General features: G+C 47.1%; 1 protein-coding gene across 4 annotated transcripts in view; it reads left to right on the top strand.

The window, feature by feature from the left end:
• CTBP1 (C-terminal binding protein 1) overlaps positions 1-18,111 on the top strand; it is a 29,861-nt gene extending 11,750 nt beyond the window's left edge. For 2 of the 4 annotated variants that reach the window (XM_056861715.1, XM_056861718.1), the window contains 8 exons: positions 4,147-4,301; positions 8,415-8,559; positions 10,156-10,362; positions 10,965-11,179; positions 13,169-13,299; positions 14,286-14,413; positions 17,126-17,243; positions 17,823-18,111. In XM_056861715.1, the coding sequence (XP_056717693.1) occupies positions 4,147-4,301; positions 8,415-8,559; positions 10,156-10,362; positions 10,965-11,179; positions 13,169-13,299; positions 14,286-14,413; positions 17,126-17,243; positions 17,823-18,009 (1,286 nt within the window). In that variant the 3' untranslated portion in view covers positions 18,010-18,111. Of the gene's footprint in view, positions 1-2,411; positions 2,500-4,146; positions 4,302-8,414; positions 8,560-10,155; positions 10,363-10,964; positions 11,180-13,168; positions 13,300-14,285; positions 14,414-17,125; positions 17,244-17,822 lie in introns of those variants that run through there. The other 2 variants (XM_056861717.1, XM_056861716.1) reach the window with 2 other exon arrangements.
• The last annotated feature ends 2,896 nt before the right edge of the window (positions 18,112-21,007 follow it).

Below are 21,007 nucleotides of genomic sequence, written 5' to 3'. Positions count from 1 at the left end.
TTGCGAGTTGGAGGTTTTGATTAACAAACCTGGATGATCTGTCAGTTTACGTAATTGTTTTGAATGCACACCCCGGAGTGAAGAATTGTCAGGCGACATGTAGCCACGGAGGGCGGGGGCGGAATCATGCCTTATTCTCTAATCTTCATGCTAAATTAGAAAAGTAATCAGTTCAATTCTGTGTAACGGTAGGGTCTCTCACTTCTTCTGCCCTGCACAGGGTACCCGAATTGTTTTTAGATTTGGAGGCAGGATTTCTATATATGTCACTGATGCTATTTGTTAAGCTGTTCGAAATTATTCTCTTAAGCAGGATGGGTGAAAATCAATTTTAAAAAAATCAGATTTTTATATTTTAAATTGGTTTTTTAAAAATTTAGATCAGATTTTTTAAAATTAAATGCTTTTTGAGGAAAAAATATTCGTTTTCTATTTAAGATACATTATAGTCCAAATGTTATTCATCAAGAAATAAGGGTTAGTTTTTAATCATGTAGCATGAGGCTGTATATTCATTTAAATTTTTTGGTTAATGAATTCCATTAATCCATTCACAATGTCATGCTCTTCCAGAGATTTCTGTAATATTATTTTGGGCAGTTTTTCTATCTAGAAGATGTTATCACAGATGCTTAGTTTTACAGTTATCAAAACTGAATTTGTGTCTGCAGAGATAACATGCCTCTTCTTCACAGCAAAAACATAAACATACAGAGTTCAGAAAAAGACCTTAATCCCATTGTTCCTTTGCAAATCTATGTACACAGAATCAACCCTTTACATCTTAAGTGCTAAGTTTCAAGAAGTTCAATGAATAGAAGATTGATTGGAATGGAATAGATCTGCACTAGGAGCTCAGTGTGAGGAAGGAGGGCAAACAGTAAAAATGATGGGGAAACCTTTTGAGCAGAATTCTCCACAAGTCTTAGGATCTTTGTGTGTACAGCCTGAGGTTCTGGAGCAGAAAACCTATAATGGCAGCAGGCTGTAAAAGAGACTCAGTTGGGCAATATTAAGATTATACCAGCAAGAACGAATCTGTGTAGAAAACCATGATTTAAATCTAGTCTTACTGACTAGTGATTTAAATCAAACCCACCCTGCGTTTTAGTGTCTTCATATAAGACATGCTCATACCCTGCCAGAAAATATTTTTGTTAGTCTTTAAAGTGCTACTGGACTCTTGCTCTTTTCTACTACTGCAGACAGACTAACTCGGCTACCCACTGTGAATTGTCTTCATATTCATTAAGCATGCGAATATTTAAAGGTTAAGTTTTTTTTAACCAGAGATATCTGTGTGAGAAAAAGATTCACTGTTAATGACCACAGTAAAAATCTTTCCACATCTTTCAGTTAAGGAAATGTTTAAAAGTAGTTGGTGAAGAGTTCTCCGTTCACTGAAGTCTTCAACATATTGCCTGTCCGTAAATATTGTTAAATTTTCATGATTGCAGGAAGGACAATTGGCAAGAACAGCACCCTAAAATATTAGCCGGCGCTTAGAAAGGAAGTGGATCTTGGGCTACTGATGAAATGTGTAGTTGCAAGGTAGCAAGTGTTTCAGCAGTGGCTAGCAGATTAAAAGCAGTTAAAGTAATTCACTTAGCAACCATTAAGGCCCTAGCTTAAACTCCACAAATCTGCAAATTCAAAATTAAGGCTTCTCACTGGATCTTCAGTTGATGTAGCTCCATTAGGCTTTCTGTTATTTTCTCCTTGAGTCCCTACTAAAATTAAAACCAAAGAGATCTCCCAGCTATTTTTGTTTATTGTGGACTTACTGAACTGTTCTAGGTAGTGGAGAATGCGCATGAACCACATTCTTACTGCTGACAAATCTCACTCTTGCGATATTAACAAGAGAGACCCTTTCAGACCTCGGCTGTCTGCACTGCCCACTCCTCTTGGTCTGGATTAATGCTGTCTGTGCCTTGATGTCTCTCCCTTTTTGAAGAGGCATTCAAATGCCCAGGCTGCTGTTGTTTCCCCATCTTGCGCTTGCCTCTCAGTTTCATGTTTATCAGTGGGTGTCGACTCACCCCAGCGGTTGGGGACGGAATAGGGACTCCCCCCCCCCCCCGTTGGTTGGTCACGTGGTGGCAGCGGACAAGTGTTTATCTTTGTGTTCTGCTGATGTCAGTGGAACAGGCGTGGAGGAGGGCAGCCCGGCAGGTGCAGAGAGCAGATTCAGTGAGAACTTTAAGTTTGAACTGCTGGCTGTTGCAGTTGTCAGACCCTTAATGTTTTCTTACTGTATTTTTGTGTGTGTGTGTTTTAATTTTTAGTAAAAAAAAAATTGAACTCGCTCCTGGATACAGAGAGAGTGCAGCCAGTGGATAAGAAGTTTGAAAGCTTTGGTTCAAGATTGCAGGAGGCCGAATGAGAACTTGGACCGACTGGCAGGCCTCTCTGCGGTCTCCCAGTACTGAAGATTGTAAATAGCTGACAAGTGGAATTAATGACTCTGAAACTGAACCCCAGTTTAAGAAATGTCAGGTTGGTAGGGGGTCATGGAGGTCTGGCATTAGTTTGCAAGTTTTAAGAATGAACTTTGACTTTGTAGTCCAAGAAACCATCGCGGAAGCATTGTGCATCAAAGATAACCCTTTGGTTGGGGCGGGGGGAGCACTGTGTTTTGCCTCTGTGTTCTTGCAGATCCTGTCATGTGGAAGGTTTGATTTGGGACCGGGGGTTGGAATCCAGACTGGTGCAAACACAGTGGCTTTGTTTACATACAGGAGCCTTTCTCACCCGCCCTTGAAAAGCCCTCTCTCGAGGGTGGGGAGGCTTTCGAGAAAGGATCCCCCATAATGCTGCTTTAGGAGGGCAACCTTGTCCTTCCCCGCGTGTGAACAGAAATGCTTTCTGCCTGCTCCTGGGGTAGTGGGAGGGCACGCCTGGCATGACCCGGAACTGTCTCTTCTGGTTAAAGACGAAACGGAAAGTTTCTAAATGCTTTTCTCCCCCCCCCCCCCAGAAATAGGGATTTAAAATAAATCACTGAGCTTCTTGTGGTGCTGAGTTTTGACTATACAGTTTTCTGTACTTGCAAAAGCCTGCGAAATGCACAGCCTTTGTGGCCATTTTCCAACTGACAAATGTTGCCCAATTGGCTTAAAGCTGACTGGGGTGTTCCACTTAACCCAGGGCAGAAAAGGTCTGTGAAATGGAGGAGCCCAGTAGATTTTCTAGGAGCCGAATCGGAAGGAGTGAAGGGCAGGCAGAATGTGCTGTTGCAGAAGCGGGGGTATAAAAGGCAGCAGATGTGGGCAGAGACTAGAGATGGAAAATCTAAAAATGGGGTGGGGGGAGGATGAGAAGAGAGGAATGGAACAGGAAAAAGGGAGTTGGCATTAAGGATGTGTAAAAAGAGTAACAGAGGGAGAATGGTACAGAATGGGAGGGAGGAGAATGACACAGAGTGGCAGGGGTGTGTGAACCTGTCTGCAGAGAAATCCAGGGGAGCCACCTGCGCCCACCTTTCCAGTTTGCAGCGGCCTTTGTATCTGGTCGCTGTAAGCAGCAAGTGAATAGTTGTTTCAGAGCCAGAGGCCCTACACGTGGGAAGACCTGAATCCTGCCTCCTGCCCTTTTAATAAATAACATTGGAAATGCCATTTGACGAGAGCAGAAGCATCTGCTTGATAGCAACCTCACAAACAAGCCCTCAAAAGTTATTGGCCCACAACATTTTTTCCGAGCCTCCCTGCCCGTGGTTGCCCCACTTGTGGGCGTGGGGCTTGTGTTTGCTGGGGTAGGGAGCACTGGGCCACCACCTGAGTGTTTGGGGGTGGCTATGGGGCTCTCCAGGAACCGGGCGAGTGACCACCGCCAAGCCCGCGTTGGTCTAGCCAGCACTGCCTGAGGCGGTGAAAAAATGCTCTCTGTGAGGCGCAGCACCACCATGGCTTCCTGCTGCACAGGAGCTGAGATTATGGACCAGTTCCTGTATTGCTGTTTGCTAATAAGTCACAGCATACGAATTCAACCAAAGGCTTATTTTTAAAAACTCAATTTTCTCCTTTTCCTTCTGGAAACTTTGTCTTTTACCTGTCTGGAAAAAAATATTTGGTCGTCTCCGTCTTACTTTGAAAAGTAATGTCTTGCATATGTAACAGTATTTTTTCCCTTTGTTTATTTTAGGCATTCGACCACCAATCATGAATGGGCCGATGCACCCACGCCCGCTGGTAGCGCTGCTGGATGGCAGGGACTGCACCGTAGAAATGCCTATCTTGAAGGACGTTGCCACGGTCGCGTTTTGTGATGCGCAGTCCACGCAAGAAATTCATGAAAAGGTAAAGCTGGAAAATGTTCCGCACATAAGCCCAATGATGCTGTTAAAATCTTGTGGAGAGAGGGTTAATCCCAAATTAGTTTTTTCCCTTTTAAGTAAGGTTTTTCTGCTAACCTAGGGGTTTCTTTAGGTTTGCAGTGTCCTAAATGGTAGCCATGGCTGGCTGCATTATAGAGGCTGGCCGGTCTGCTTGAGGCCAACCTGTGGCTATTAGATACAGTCATAAAAAGGTGAGCCTGTAGCGGCCGTCAGTCCTGCCCAATCCTAGCCATGCCTGGGGCCCACCGATGACCAGATCCTGCTGATTTGCTCTTTCTGTTTGGGAGGAGCCGTTTCAGCAGCCCCAGTCGATGAGCTGCCAGCTCTGTTCTCTGTGCAGGGTGAGCAGTGCCCAGGGGGAGGGCAGAGATCTCATTGAAGAGAGAGTTATTAAGTACATTGAGGAACAGAGCCTCCTGAGGGGAAATCGGTGTGCATCCTTCGAAAGGGACTCCAGCCCTACCAACCTTTTGGAGTTTTTAGAGTGAGTTAACAAGCATGTGGATAAGGTTATCCCATGGGTGATATGAATGTGGAGAAGGTCCCTTCCCGAAGACCACTGAGTAAACTTAGCAGTTCGTGGATAAGAGCGGGAATCCTGCTAGGAGTCAAAAGTTGGTTAAACGACAGGAAGCCAAGAGGATGAACCAACGGACAGTCCTTGCCATGGAGGGAAGTGAGCTGCCGGATACCGCTGGTCTCCGCATCAGGGCTGGGACTGCTTTAATTTATTCACCAGTGATCTGAAAGCAGAAATGCAAAGTTTCCAAAAATTTGGAAGCCATGGGGGCAGAACTCTCCATTCCCCCCCCCCATTTTTTGGAAGCGGGGGAGAACGGAAATTTTAGGGAAATTTTAAATGAGGCAATAAATATTTTTCGGTCAAGCTGAAACTTCTTTTACGGATTCAATAGCATGAAAAGCATTGTTAATCGCTTACCATATAAAATTGTACTATCCAGCATATTTATGGAATTTACAAACATTAATATGTTCGTTTGCAAGGCAAATCAGCACTTGAGGAAGAATTGCAGAATGCCTCACCCACCCTGTGCTACCATAGTAGGAAAAAATCAGAACTGAAGGTAGAAAACAAATTCTGCAGTAAACAAAAGACAGAAAATCTGTCATAGAGTGGGTAGGGCTGGCAGTATGTTTGGATTTCAAACTAAACTTTATTTTATTGAAAATACTGAAATTTGAATAATACATTATCATTAAACACAATATCACATATTAATTATTGCCAACAGTATTTAGATTTTAACAAAAAAAATATTGAAAATATTATGTATATATGCACTATTAAGAATTTGTTGTGAGGGGAGAATGACCTCTGCTGCCCTCAGCTCTTTGGGGAGAAAGTTGTATAAAAATATGCTAGATAAATCTGCATCAGGTGAGGATAACGAAAATATAGGGCGCAACAGAGAGGGAGGTTTCTACATAGCGAGGGATCCCCCGGGCCTGGGGAAAGATGGGATCTCCCCCCTTTGCCCTCCCAAGAGGACCGGTGCCATTAAAAGGCAGGAGGAGGAAACCACGCCCCCCCACCTACCCCCCAGTACACACCACCCAGCCAGAAGCCTCCTCTGCGGTCCAGTCTTAAAAGGAGCTTGCGTCTTGCGTCTCTTCCCCAGAAGCAGAAGGGTGAGCCAGTGTAGGCCCCTCAGTCCCCCAAACCAGCTCTCTCTCTCGCGCTCTCTCTGCACCTCCGAGGGGCCCCCTCCGGCTTCTTAGCAGAGGTTGGCACATTTTGCACATTCTGCCAGCAGTACTGTTTTCTTTTGCAGAATGGTGGAAATGCTTCTTATGAAAAGTTTGGTTTCTCCCCTGGGAAATTTGGGGAAACGCGACACGTGGGCAAACCACCAGACTCCTGGAGGGACATTTCCCCGGCTTGATTGGAGGGCCGGCCGCTTGCTGGCCTGTCCCCACCTGCCTGCAGCGCCGCTGCCTCTCCCACCTGCTCATCCGCCTGCTTTTCCCCCCTTGTGGCTTCAAAATTGCTGGGAATGTCGCCTCTCTCGCTGAGAGGCACATGGCTGCCAGGACAAGAGCAGGGCGGCTTTAGCCCCGGAGGCTGCCGGTAGGGGCTCCGTTTGCACCCCCACCTTTCTTCCCAGTGGGTGCCTGAGGCTGCTTACACTGTTTTCCTCTCCTCCATTTTATCCTCACAACAACCCTGTGAGGTAGGTTACGCACATAAAGCTACCTTATACTGAATCAGACCATCAGTCTATCAAGGTCAGTTTTGTCTACCCAGGTTGGTGGTGGCTCTCCCGGGTCTCAGGCAGAGAGAGGTCTTTCCCATTGCCTACCACCTGAAGCTTCTGTTATTTTTTTTTTCAATTTTCGGGGACCTTCGGCATGCCAAGTTCTTCTGCAAAGCCACAGCCCCTCCCTGTTTTGTATTCTTTTCTCTCCCCCGCCCCCACCAGCAACAGAATGGCACAATGGGCACGTGCTGTTTTAGCCAAGATGTGGGTGACTTTGTGTATTTCTTGGTGACATTCCGTCTTTCCCAGTAACTAAAAGGGGGCTGAGCATACACACTCTTAGCTGGGGAGGAAGGAAGGCCTCCGTCCCAAACGGAGTGACAGCAGCTGCTATCTTGCCAGCCCGTCGTGAGTTGGAGCGCTGTCTTGAACTTTGTTTGGAATGGTTTTTCAGCAAAAGTGGCCAAGCAAGTCAGAACTGCCATGACCAAATTCTGGGTGTGGCATGTGTGCAGTGCTTCCTAAAAGATGCTCTCAAAATGTTAGCCAGATGATTGAGGTTAAAACGAGTCTGAGGTTGGGGGTGGTTTTTGACCTTTATGTTAAAGGAGCAGCAGGGCGTGGGGTGGGGGTTGTAGGTAGGGCTGTTCTTCTGAAGACTAAAGGCACAGGCAGTGCTTGTGATTCGCAAGGAAGGAGAAACTGGGCCGGTTCCAGACCGAGTGGGGCATCTCTGTCCACTTGCATCAGGGAGGCGGTGGAGGTGCTGCGTGGTGGCCGGGCTGAGCCAGTTTCCATCACGGGGAGAGCTGCCTGCCTGCCTGCCCTGCCCCTCTCCCCCACCCTGTGGATTAGGCTCTTGATGGCAGGTGGATTAACTGTCTGGTTATTTGCATTTAAACATTTGTAGAATGTGATGGGTTTGGGGGGGGAGGGGAGACGCTGCTTTGAGTTCATATGGAGTGGGGGAAAGTGGGTTAGAAGGGCCTGAATGACAGCAGCAATAAGCCTGTTTCCTGCCCACTTGGCTTTTCACGCAGAGTCTCTCTATTTAAAATATTTGACTGCTTCTCAAGGCAGCAAACAACAATGGAAAGACCTTAAAATCATCTTTAAAACCAGCAATTGAAAACCAATAAGGAGGGTCAGTAAGGGAACACCAGATGAAACAGAAAAATCTTTACCCGTTGGTGGACAACTGTGCTCAAGGGGGGAGACGAACCTCCCTGGGGAGGGAATTCCATAATTTTGGTGCCATGATTGAGAAGGCCCTTTCTCAGGTTGCCGCTTGTCTGGCCTCAGATGACGGGGCACCCAAAGCAGGGCCCCTGAAGGTGATCATCGTGGTCAGGTGGGTTCATCTGGTCAGGCAAGTAGGAGATCCTTCAGGTATGCAAGTTCCAGGTCATATCGATGAGGCCGGCAGCCCCCATGCCTGAAGCGGCGACTGGAGCTCTGGCCAATCTGGGGAGGGGTTCAGCTACTTAACTGGTCTTATTCAGCAGCCGCTGGAGCCACCGAATGCTGGTCGGTTATGGTTTCTCCCAGTGCTTTGTGATGTCCGTTGAGATTGCCAATGCAGACCTTATGGTAGCCATGATGCCTTCAGTTGGGGTCCTGGGAGCTGAGGCAGCTGTGTCTCCCCCCCCCCCCCTTTGTGTGTGTTGAAGTCAGTGGGAGTGGAGACTTTGCCGCTTGGCCAAGTATCCCAGGGCTGCTCGGTCATCAGAACGGGCTGACCTTCAGTGGATAAAGTCCAGCATCTTGGAGAGAGCGAAGTCGGTTTCTGTGTTACTAAGTCAACCCGTAAACTCCAGAGAGAAGGCAACTTGACTATCTGTTCCTTCCTTTCCCAGGTACTCAACGAAGCAGTTGGGGCTCTGATGTATCACACCATCACTTTAACTCGTGAAGATCTGGAAAAGTTTAAAGCACTTCGAATAATTGTTCGAATTGGGAGTGGTTTTGATAACATCGACATCAAATCTGCTGGAGATCTAGGTATGACGCTCACGTTTGTCTTGTACCTTTTTACATGGAAATACAATAACCCAGTCATCCAATATAAAATTTGCAAACAAATTTTAACTTGCTTAATCTGTAAAAATTTACTGCTACTTGGCATGTTTGGCTGCTTATATTTAGGCAATTTGCATTAATTTATGAGGAGCCTCCCAGCGTATCTTTACCCCCCTCGTTCCAGGACTCAACAAATCCCAGGCTCTGGGTCTCTGGTGCTTAGAAATTTCATTGTGGCACCCGGTATTTTCAGCAATGATTTTATTGTAGTGTCTCACAGGGATCCACAGGAGAAGTACAAACTTAGCATTTCACATCAGACACCCTTACTGGCGCCTGCTGTGTGTTTCTAGGAAGTGGGTGGGGCCAAGTAGGACTTTTGCCCAGCCAATGACAGGTGAGCAACCTGTACTAAATGAGAGGTGAGCAATCTGGCAATATTTTCTCTCTTTTTTTTTTTTTTTTTTTTACAAAGCATCCTGTTACTCCTACTGTAATTGTAGCTTTATGAATTAAATGGTTTTGAGTCTGCACATTTATTGCCACTCAGCTGTGGAACCTCTGCCACTGCTGTGCTAGCCATGAGGTTTCCCCGATCTGCACAGATCCACAGGTCGGCTTAGAGGCCTGCTGCTCAGAAACAGGCGTGGCCACGTGCCACATGACAAGGCCCTCCCCTCTCAAAGGCACCGTGGGAAGCCCCACGAGCCGGGTCAGTTTGCACAAGTGTGCCAAAATACCACTCCACAACCGGTTGGGTTTCATTGTGTGTGAAGACGGCTTTTAGTTATTGTCTTGGCCTTCTCAGGAAGTAAAAATGTTGTGGGACAAAATAATTATGCCCTGAGTAGACACACTTTGTGTTGTTTTGTGAATGTCTTTCATTTGGATCCTGTGCTCATTTTAATAACTTAAATGTCGATTTGCTTAGGCGGCGCTCTGAAAGTGATTTTTGATCCCTCTTAAAAGCAGATTTCTTAGTGCCCTCCTTAGAAATGTTTGGGGAGGGGCTTTGAAAACCTGTTTTATTCACTAGGGCTTTCAAAGGGGCGTGACTGGCAGGCATTTACTTGGGGCAGGGGGGGGGCTTACTGGGGTTTTGTGTTTTGTATGTTTTAACGTTTGGAATTGTGAGCCACGGTGAGCCATACGGGAAAGGTGGGATGTAAATATTTGAATGAATCAGTACTGCAAGGTAAAATGTTGGAATTGGACTGTGTGTAAATAAATCAGCAGCTGACGCTAAAGGCCGGAGTCGAGCTATACATGTTAGGTGTAGCAGACGGAGAAAACTGACAAAAGGGTAAACCAGAATGGATTCCCTGGATGACAAAGCATCCCCTGCAGAGCTGGCTGTATCCTTAAGCATGTTGTGCTAGGTCTGAAACTATAGAATAGACTAGAAATTCTATTTCTACCCCGCCCTACCCCAGTGAACCGGGCTCAGGGCAGCTAACATCATTGATTATACATACCTGAATGTCTTTGGCTTTCCTCTGAGTTTCTCCCCATGAGTCTGAAAGAGTTTGTGAGGGGACTGTGTGTGAGACCTCCCTGTTTGTGCTTTGTTTACTGAAGGGATAGCCGTCTGCAATGTCCCAGCAGCGTCAGTCGAAGAGACGGCAGATTCGACACTGTGCCACATCTTGAACCTGTACAGGCGGACGACGTGGCTCCACCAGGCCTTGCGCGAAGGCACGCGGGTGCAGAGCGTGGAGCAGATCCGGGAGGTGGCGTCTGGGGCCGCGAGAATCCGGGGGGAGACGCTGGGCATCATCGGGTTAGGTAGGCTCAGCTGGAGGGAACACCTGGCTTCGCTTCCCTTTGGGGGACGGAATGCTGGCCTTTCGACGTTGCTTTGTTGTTTGTTCTTTCAGAGCAAGTTGGTTTACCTTTAGCATATTTACAGGGGAGTTCTCTAGACCTGTCATGAATAGGAATATTAGACAGATATTCCAAAGCGATGGCCTTTAATTCACTCCTCCCAATTTTATTCTAATTGAAATGAATTAGAACCATTATCATTCACAGGACAAGACCCTGCCCCCTGCGTGGGGATTTGGGGGGGACGCCTACTCACTGAGGCCCGCGGGCATTTTACACTCAAGGAATGGCTTGGCTGGCTTGGGGAAGTAGCTGAATCCCTTTAGTTGTGGGGGGGCAGGTTCTAATCAAACACAGGGAAAAACTCCATTCGGAGGGCCAACGGGAAAGCCTGGAAAGCTGCACAAAGGCTCACGGCCTCTTCTGTACACCCCCTGAAGCAGCAGATTTTATTTTTCGATTAATTCATGTGCTTGCGTGGGGATTTCACGTGTGCTCAGTGGCTTGCTGTATGCCAGCCTGACGTTTTTCTTTTTTGGGGGTGGTGAACTGTGGTTTTCCAGGGCGAGTCGGGCAGGCAGTTGCACTGCGAGCCAAAGCCTTTGGCTTCAATGTCATTTTCTACGACCCGTACCTCTCGGACGGCATTGAGCGTGCCCTGGGGCTCCAGCGGGTGAACACCCTGCAGGACCTGCTATTCCACAGCGACTGCGTGACCCTCCACTGCAGCCTGAACGAGCACAACCACCACCTGATCAACGACTTCACCATCAAACAGGTATGGCTGCCTACGGGAGTGGGTTTCCATGGTGGCAGCGGCGTGATCTTTGTGGTGGCAGTGCGTGATCTTTGTGGTCCATACAATAAGCCTGCAGGGGTAGGGGCAGAGTTGTTATTCCTGTTCGGCTGATCCAACAGCACCATCTCTCTGACGGATCGAAAGTTCGACTGAAATCATCCCGATGTCTGTTTTGTCCTGATCAGCAGGTTTGTTGAGTGAAGAATGTTGTTTCCTGCCACTGCAATTTATAACACTGATCTTCATTTACCTGTATGTGTCAGAATTATATGCTGAGAGAATGCCCTCCCAGCCATAATAAATAGTAGACTGTTTGCGTGGTGCTGTGTGTCTGGAGCCCCCTGGTGTCCAGTGAGAAGACAGAGTCCAGTACACATGAAGCTGCCTTCTACTGAACCAGACCCTCGGTCCATCAAAGTCAGTATTGTCTACTCAGACCGGCAGCAGCTCTCCAAGGTCTCAGGCAGGGGTCTTTCACATCACCTACTTGCCTGGTCCCTTTAACTGGAGATGCTGGGGATTGAACCTGGAACCTTCTGCATGCCAAGCAGATGCTCTACCACTGAGCCAAGGCCCCTCCCCTAGCACCTGAAAGACTTAAAAAAATTTCTGGCAGGGTAGGAGCTTGTGTAAGTCACAGCTCACTTCTGAAGCTCACACCCTGCCAGAAATCTTGTGACGTCTCTCAGGTGCCACTGGACTCTGGCTCTTCTCTACTGCTGCAGACAGACTTAACACGGCTGCCCATCTTAAACTATTTTTTAAGTTCAGGGTTTCCCAAACTTTTTGAGTCATGGGAGAGAAATTGGTCACGGAGCCCTAATTTTCACCCAGCACCTATATACTAAACCGAATGACAGTAGTATTTTTCTTTCCAATCTCTTCATGGAGCACTAGGAGATGTTTCACGGAGCGCCAAATGCTCCTTGGAATACAGTTTGGGGACCTCTGTTTTAGTTAATTAATTTGATGGACACCTTGGTTTGGGCTTTTGTGACGTTGTTATGAATTGTCCCCCGGAACGTCTGATTCCCCACCAATGGTTGCCCGGCTAGTCCTGCAAACAGACAGATGCCCAAGCAGTTGTTAAGATTAATGCCTTGGGCATTATGTTAACATAACTTAAAGTTAACACAATGCCAAGGATGAGTGCATCCAAAATTCACCCTCAGAAAGTATGTTTATGTTATGCACAGCATCAAAGGGAAATGGGGTACGCTGGATTTCCCCCCTGACAAGTAACAACGAAAAAAAAGCAAGTAATAAATGGTGCCGCACTCCATCAGAAGTCACAGAACCTTAGAAAGTGGTTAAAGAAAAATACATATGTGTTCTGAAAAGTAATTAATATGTCATTTTTATTCTAGTAGTTGCCCTGTAATTTTATACTGATAGGCTCTGACTTTCTACTTACCTGTCTGTGAGAAAGAACAAAGTGTGTGTGGGGAGGGACACCTGCCCCAAATCCCTCCCAGAGTGCTTTCCCCCTCCCCCAGTGATGTGTGTGCAATCACTGCTGTTACACCCCCATTTTATTTTTTATGCTTGTATTTATCTAGCAAGCTCGGTTTTCCCTTGAGTTTGCAGACTATGCTCCCTACCCACCCCGCTACCCCCGTTGTGCTGATTTTTGTTTTTGATCCACACCGGAGCCGGGGCAGCACCCCCCAGCTGTGAGGTCTCTGCTGCGTGCCCCTGAAGTCTTGTATTTCAGTTGGGGTCTGACTTCAGTGCAATCCATAGAGTGAGAGTATGAACTTAAAATCAGGCTGAGTTCCTGTTTCAGCATGTGAAGTGTTGGTGGAAGGAAACCCTGCCTGGCAAAGATCTCTTTTGCCTACCATTCTTTTTCAGCCTGTGAGGAGGTCTCCCCAGTCCGCTTCCTTGGCCTCCGCTAATCACAGATGACTCCTGTCGGCGTGGAATTGCAAGCCTCTAATGTCATGACCTCCTTTTCCCTCCCTGCAGATGCGGCAAGGGGCTTTCCTGGTGAACACTGCCCGAGGGGGGCTGGTAGATGAGAAGGCGCTTGCGCAGGCCCTGAAGGAAGGGCGGATACGAGGGGCAGCGCTGGACGTGCATGAGTCAGAACCGTTCAGGTACCGGGACTTCCTCTTCTACACAGCATTTAGTGCTCAGGCCAGGCAGCTGTGGGGAGGGAGGCAGTCTCTGCCCCAAAGGGATCCCCCGGCCTTCCTGGTCTTGCACAGGGCTTCGCATGCACAGCCCTTCTGTCTGGACACACAAGGGCCTTTGTGCTGCTCAGGAGTTGTCTGAATAGACCGGGGAGCCCCATGTTCCACTGCCCCTTTCTCCCTATGAAGGGAAATGGGATGTCTTTGGGGGGGGGATCCACTCCAGGCTGTTTGCCCAGCATGGCCTCCCCCCATACTCTCTTTGCCATGTGCCTGTGAGACAGCAGCAGCAGATGAGAAAGGGGGAAGGGGCCAGGGCTCAGTGCTTGGCATGCAGAAGATCCCAGGTTCAGTCACCGGCAGCATCTCCAGTTAAAAAAGACTAGGCAGTAGGTGATGGGGAAGACCTTTCTCTGCCCGAGACCCTGGAGAGCTGCTGCCAGTCTACTAACCTTGATACACCAATGGTCCAATTCAGTATAAGGCAGCTTCATATACCTGTGTGTGTATGTATAGTCGGGTTCACCAACCAGACAGGAAGGAGGAGGGACGGTGTTGCCCACAGTCATCCCAGTACAAGGCCTCATCCTGCCCCAGAGTTTTCAAGGCCCTTTAGGGAATCGGCAGCTTTGCATTGACCCTTCCAGCTGTTAGGCATAAATGCCTTGTTTCCTCTGAGCTGCTGGCTGCGGCACTGTTTTTATTTATCCCTGTTGCCACATGGGCTTCCACTCGTAAGCTCTGGGGAGCTGCTGCGGCCCCGTAGCCAGCTGGTCCTGCTTCCTGCACTAAGGCCACTATCCGTCCTGTGGTCTTGAGGGGTGAAGAGGAAGTAACGCTTCAGTGGCCAAGCGGCACAGAATGACCAGAATTAAAAACAGCCTGTTCTCTCTTCACGTTTTGCTTATAATGCCTGTGAAAAATGCTCCTCTTTTTTTTTTCTTGCACAGTTTTAGTCAGGGTCCTCTGAAGGATGCACCAAATCTGATCTGTACCCCACACGCCGCCTGGTACAGTGAACAAGCTTCAATAGAGATGAGGGAAGAAGCAGCGCGGGAAATCCGGAGAGCGATCACAGGTGCGCATAGTTTGCTTGCTTGCTTGCTTCATTGATACCCCGCCTTTCTCCCCAGCGGTGGCTCAAGGTAGCTGACATAATTCTCCTCTCCTCCGTTTTATTCTCACAACAATTCTATGAGGTAGGTTAGGCTGAGAGAGAGTGACCGGCCCATGGTCACCCAACCATCTTCCATGGCAGAGAGGAGGATTTGAATCTGGCTCTCCCAGATCCTAGTCTGACACTGTAACCCAGTGGTTCCCAAACTTTTCAGGCCACGGCCCCCTTGGTTCCACAAACTCAACCCCAGCGCCCCTATCCTATCCAACAACACAGTTGAAGGGGCCCAACTCTAGCGCCCCCCCTGCTGCCCCTTGCCTCTTAGTGCCCCCTAGGTAATCCCACTGCCCCCCAGGGGTTGGTACTGCCCACTTTAGGAACCACTGCTGTAACCGCTACACCGCGCTGGCTCTCTCTCTTTTTTTTTTTAATAAAAGGGTTTTTTATTTATATATTTGGGAGGGTACAGAAAGGGGGAAAAAAGGAGAAAGGTAAAACATTATATATATAAAAACAATACAATATAGCATGTTTCATTGGATAATAAACTCAGTTAGATAAAGCTAGAATTTTAGTCAGTTATCATACTTTGTGATACATTCTCTTATGCCCATGTTTCTTGCCATGGTTGACGAACGCGCCAGGCCCAGGGGGGCAGGGGTCTGCTCTCCCCAACATTGGTGGAGCAGCAAGTGCCAGAGTGGCTTTGAGTGTTGCGTGGAGCTCAGCACTGCTGATTGTGCGCGTTCCTGAGAGGCATCTTGGTTCTTCCCAGCCAGGTCTGCTCCCAGAAGGTTGAAATTAAATCAAAAGAGTTTTCAGCTAGACATCAGGAACAGTTTTTGCTCCCCAAACCCAAAATACTGTAGCAGGCAGGTCACTGCAAAAACCTGGAAATCCGCAAATGTTGATTTACACGTTAACACACTGTATTATCTGTGAAATGCTTACAAGCAAAGAGGTGATTCCTAAATTGTCTGATCTGCTGGCTGATTGCATAAAAATGACAAATCTTTTAAAGCCTGGTGCCCCAGACTGCGGGATCTTCAAAGTACCATCCTGAGTCTCTGAGCTGAGAGGAGGAATTAAGTATTTCTTGGCTGAAAAGAAATCCAAGCTGGCTGCGCTGTTCGGCAGTAGAGGCTCGGATCCCACGGTGTGCGGGTGGAAGCACAAAAAGGTTTAGGGCAGTTCCGCTACTGCCAAATCTCATGCACTTTCCTCCCAGCATGGTGTAGTGGTTAAGAGCGGTGGTTTGGAGCAGTTGATCTGGAGAACCGGGTTTGATTCCCCACTCCTCCACATGAGCAGTGGACGCTAACCTGGTGAACTGGATTTGTTTCCCCACTCCTCCACATGAAGCCAGCTGGGTGACCTTGGGCCAGTCACAGCTCTCGTAGGGCTGTCTCAGCCCCACCTACCTCACAGGGTGTCTGTTATGGGGAGGGGAAGGGAATACTGGTTTGAGTGGTAGAGAAAGTTAGCATACAAAAACCAACTGTTCTTCTCTATACATTGTAGTGGCTGTGGATCGGTTGTACAAGATCTTGTGCAAGTGGGAATACAAGAACCCTGACTTACTGCACTTTGTCTTCTTTCGTTTCTGCTTGTGCGAGAGCTGTAGCAGAAGCAGAAATTTTGAACTGGCTCTAGCCCTGTGAATGGATCCTGAAACTAGCATGTGATGCTGTAGACATGTTTGAGCTTATAAATGAACTGAATTTGTAGATGCAGGCTCCATGGACTTCATCCTTTTAGCTTGCAACTAAGAGAGACGCGTTCAAAAATAAATTAGTTGTTTGGAATAAAAGGGTAGATGAGGGAATATTTGATATGATTCATTGCTTTTTGTTTGATTTTTGTTTCAAAGCCATAGCAGTTTACCCCCAACTGCAAGTTTTATGTTAAAGCTTACCATAAATGATATATGCCATAACAGAATGCCTGTAAACAAACAAATGCCCTCCAAGGAAGGAAAGGGGGCTTTTGGTTTCTGTCATGACGGGGCCCAGCTTCTTGGACAGCGTGGTTTTGATGTAAGATACAAAAGGTTGAGATGCATGGCTGTAGACCAATCATAGCTGTGCGAGTCAAGGGGAGCATCAGACTGGACAGCCCCACCCCTTCAAGGAACAGAGACTGTTAGCGTGGGGGGGGGGACTTTCCGGGAAAGACTCCACTCAAAGCTTGTGGCTTTTATTGGATCCACCCTTCCTGCCAGGGAGGGAGAAGTTAATATAGTAAAAGAAATGCTTTCCATCTGCATTCAGTTTGGAAACTGACCCCATTTTTGCAAGCGTCTGATCTGGCCATGCTGGTCCGTGCCGTATGTTCACCCTGTGTCCAGATTTCTGTAACATGCTCTGTTGCTGTGGTGCGCTTTCACGGCTGCCCTGGAAGTTGATGTGGAAACTTCCGCTGGTGCAAAAGGCAGCGGCCCTTTGCTATCAGGCTCTTACAGGTTCTGCCCCTGACTGGACCGTTTTTTAACTATGCAGATGACACCGAGGATAAAGCACAACTCTGTGGGGGGAGGGAAAGGAGTGAATCCTCCCCCCCCCCCAAGGAGGCCATGATGAGTGTCAGCAGGACACCCAAAACTGCCCCTGCTCACGTGTGAGGAGTGTACACCGGAGCTTGTCTGGGCCTTGACCATCTCATTCTCTCCGCCAGGTCGTATTCCAGACAGCCTGAAAAACTGTGTCAACAAAGAACACTTGACTGCAGCCACACACTGGGCCAGCATGGATCCGGGAGTTGTCCACCCAGAGCTCAATGGGGCTGCGTACAGGTAGGAGGCTTGCAGCGGCAGCACCCACCCCCACCCCGCTCCTCAAGCACTCGCTGAAAATGTTTTTATTCTGTTATTTTTCTTGCTGCTAAAGATCCGAAGAGCAAGGGTGCCCTGAGTAGCTGTCCCAACTGTTTAGTTCTGTTGCTGCCAGAGGCCACGCTTTGTCATTGCCACGATCCCCTCCCCTCCCCTGAGCTCTGGGGTGTGCTCCGAGGCCTCTGGCATGGGAAGGGGTCTTCGCCTTCGTGTGAAGGAGCGGGCAGCCTTGGATCGCAGCCTCCTGAGAGAAGCAACTGCCCCTCCTCCTCCCAACAGAGAAGGGGCTTCTCTCCTCTCTCTTTGTATGGGGGGGCGAAGGGGAGGTGGAAGCAGGGAGGAGCGTTTTCTCTCCCATTGGCAGGGATTCGCTAGTCAGATGCAGAGTGGGACCGGAAACAGACAGGCAAGAGGATCAAATTCCTGGAGGCCCGGAGGGGTCCTCCCTGGGCAAGATCTTGTTCCCAACCCGAACGTCAGCTGTGATTCGGATCAGAGCTCTCCAGAGGTTTGACGCCCGTCCTCTTCGTCTTCTCTCAGTAGGTATCCTCCCGGCGTGGTGAGCGTGGCTCCGCCCGGCATCCCCACAGCCGTCGAAGGAATCGTCCCCAATGCCATGTCTTTGTCACACGGGCTGCCAGCTGTCTCCCACCCTCCCCACGCCCCTTCGCCAGGCCAAACCGTCAAACCGGAAGCTGATCGAGACCACACGAATGACCAATTGTAGCCCAAGAAGACATCATTCCCAACGTTGGTGGTTGCAGCTTTGCAGAGTGTGTGGGAAACCAGGTGGACTTTTAAGAGATGCAAAACCTTGAACATACTGGAGGAGACCACGTGAGTTTGACAAACTGGTCCAATATGCAGTATAACAAAAGAATGATGGGAGAAAGAAAGAAGATTTGAAAACTTTATTCCTCCATATAAAGCGTAGTCTGTCCCCGTCCGGTGCCCCCGACTCACCTGTTCCCGTGTCCTGTGAGTTCTTCGTTAAGCAAGAGAAGTTAGTAGTTAATTATATCATGAATGTACTTGTCTGTGTACAGTTTTTAGAACATTAACAAGGGTTTGTTTGCTTAGTTGTCAACAAGGAGAACGGCGTAATGGAGGCATTTGGCAAACCGACTGGAGATCCTTTGTTTTTATGTGTTAAATACGTGCCCAAAAGTGAGGCAGTTTGGCGAACTTCTCAGGACAACCGTTTTTCCCCCATTTTTCTTTCTACACCACTCTGTGCATTGTTTTTTCTACCTTCTTGTCTTATTTTTTAGAATAATTTAATAAAATAAAAATGATTTCTCCTAATTTTGGCACAATTTCCCCTTATTTCAGAATGAAGACATTTCAAAGAGATTTTGAGGTGCAAGTAAAAGTTTTGTAGAAATAAGCATCACACTTTTTTGTCACCAGTCAAAGTATATATTATTGGTGGGATGCAGAGAGAGAGAGAGTGAAAGAGAGAGAGAGAGTCTGAGGCACTAGACTACTGAAGAGTAGCAGCATTTCATTGCCTACATGGATTCCTTCCCGGTAATGTGGTAGGCTAGCAATATTTTGGGTTAAATCATGTTTGTGACTGTATCCATTTGTATGAATTATTTTAAAGAAATAAAAATTACAAACAAAATACCTTGTATACAGCATTTTATTTACCGAGGTTCAGAACTATTTCACTTTCCTCACCATTGTTTGTGAAGGCCGGTTGGAAGAAAAAGGAAATCACTTGCCTCCAATTAATTGCTTTACAGACTGGAAAAGGGAACACAGAAATAGTTCCGTTTCCTTTTTGTTTTGTTTTTATCTGTTGTTGTGTGTCCTAAACAGTGTTGGGGGCCTGAAGGTTTCAGCAAGGATATCAAACAGCTAAAAAAATCTGACTCTCCTCTTTGTAATAGCGTGATTCCAAGGAGATTCCAAACTTAAACAACAGTAACATTCAAAAAAATTCTGTTGCCAATCTAGTTTGCATTTTTTAAATAAGAATTAATTGATCAAAGTTACAGACCATTCCTATGCTTGTTTTTAAGAAGGATCTCCCACTGTATCCCAATTAAATGTGCATAAAATTGCAGCATTAGAAACTATCTTTCAGGGGGAAAATAAAGAACATATAAACAATGTAATCGAGATCATACGTCAATAGGAAACATGTTAAAAGAGTAAAACAAAGCCACCTATATGAACAACTAAACCCACATTCTTCATAGATTAAGAGAAACAGTGAATAAGAGCTGCTATATAAATATACCTAACCTTATCAATATATACAATACGATAAACAACTCTGCAGAGGCGGAAACCACGTGCCTAGATCAGGTGTCCCAAACAGGTGTTTGTAACTGTTGAGAGAGTTCACTGGGCCATCACTCCTTAGAGTCAGAAGAACCCAACAGCTACAGTCTTATAACAAACTATCTATTGTCTATAGTTATATGAAGTTTCCCTCATTCCTGGTGCCTTTTCACTTGCCAAGTTTAAACCTAAAACCTCCCTGGCTGTCTGACCTGACCTTTTCCCCAAAAGAGAAATAAAACAGTTTTTGTGTTAATATTTCATATCAGCCTTTCATGTGCCATATTCAGACTTGTAATAATGAAGAGTTTCTCCATTTCTTCATCTTCCTAAGTTTGGGACAAAATGCAACTAAATACATTTCATTTGTCTGGGTGGAAGGCAGGGAATCGCTGTAACAGCCAATCAAAAGCCTGTGCTTGGTGGCTTGTGTTATGATTCCTGGTTGGTAGTAAGTAAACTTTCAAAATAAAAACGTTAATTTTGTTGAGTGTTAATGCCACTGAAAGCATGAAAAGTGCAACTGTAAAGAATGGTCGTACCTGATGTATTTAATTTTGTGTTTTTAAATAGGTTAAATTCTCACTTATGCATCAGCTGATTGTGTATTCAGATGTTGTTAGTATAGAAGAAGAAGAGTTGGTTTTTATATGCCGACTTTCTCTCCCACTTAAGGGAGACTCAAACCGGCTTACAATCACCTTCCCTTCCCTCCCCACAACAGACACCCTGCGAGGTAGGTGGGGCTGAGAGAGTGTGACTTGCCCAAAGTCACCCAGCTGGCTTCGTGTGGAGGAGTGGGGAAACCAGCCCGGTTCTCCAGATTAGAGTCCCCCACTCCAAACCACCGCTCTTAACCACTACACCATGCTGTCTCTCAAATTAAGTGCTTCATGTGCAAATTACTTTTATTGGAATACTACTTTTAAAATGTGCTTCCTTTACATTACAAATTCAGTTCACCAGATTAGCACCGCTGCTCATATGGAGGAGTGAGGAATCAAACCCGGTTCTCCAGATCAGACTCCACTGCTCCAAACCCCCGCTCTCAACCACTACACCACACGGTGTAGTGTTGTATTCTTATTTGTTTATTAACATATTTAAAATATGGGGTGGTGCAATTTTATATTCTTCCCTCAGAAGCAAAATTAGATAGTTACGGCTCTGGTTATATTTTTAACAATGTCAGTCTGGTCTAGGGGCAGGAGGGTCAGACAGATCCCCTCCCCACAGTGATTCTGGCTGTGTGAGTTTGGGCCTGGTGTTCTCGGGCAGCCTGGCCTACTCCAAAGGTTAGTGTGAAGATCAAGCAAAGGATGGGAGAAGCGGGAAGCTGCCCAGAGCTCATGGGAAAGAAGGCGGGGGGTTTAAAAAGTCATGAAATAATAGATATTGCCAGTGAAAGAGAAAGCGCATTCTTAGCTCCCCAG

Source organism: Euleptes europaea, chromosome 16 (genome assembly GCF_029931775.1).
Source record: "Euleptes europaea isolate rEulEur1 chromosome 16, rEulEur1.hap1, whole genome shotgun sequence".
Classification (NCBI taxonomy): Eukaryota; Metazoa; Chordata; class Lepidosauria; order Squamata; family Sphaerodactylidae; genus Euleptes; species Euleptes europaea.
This window is presented reverse-complemented; position numbering and strand designations above follow the sequence as displayed.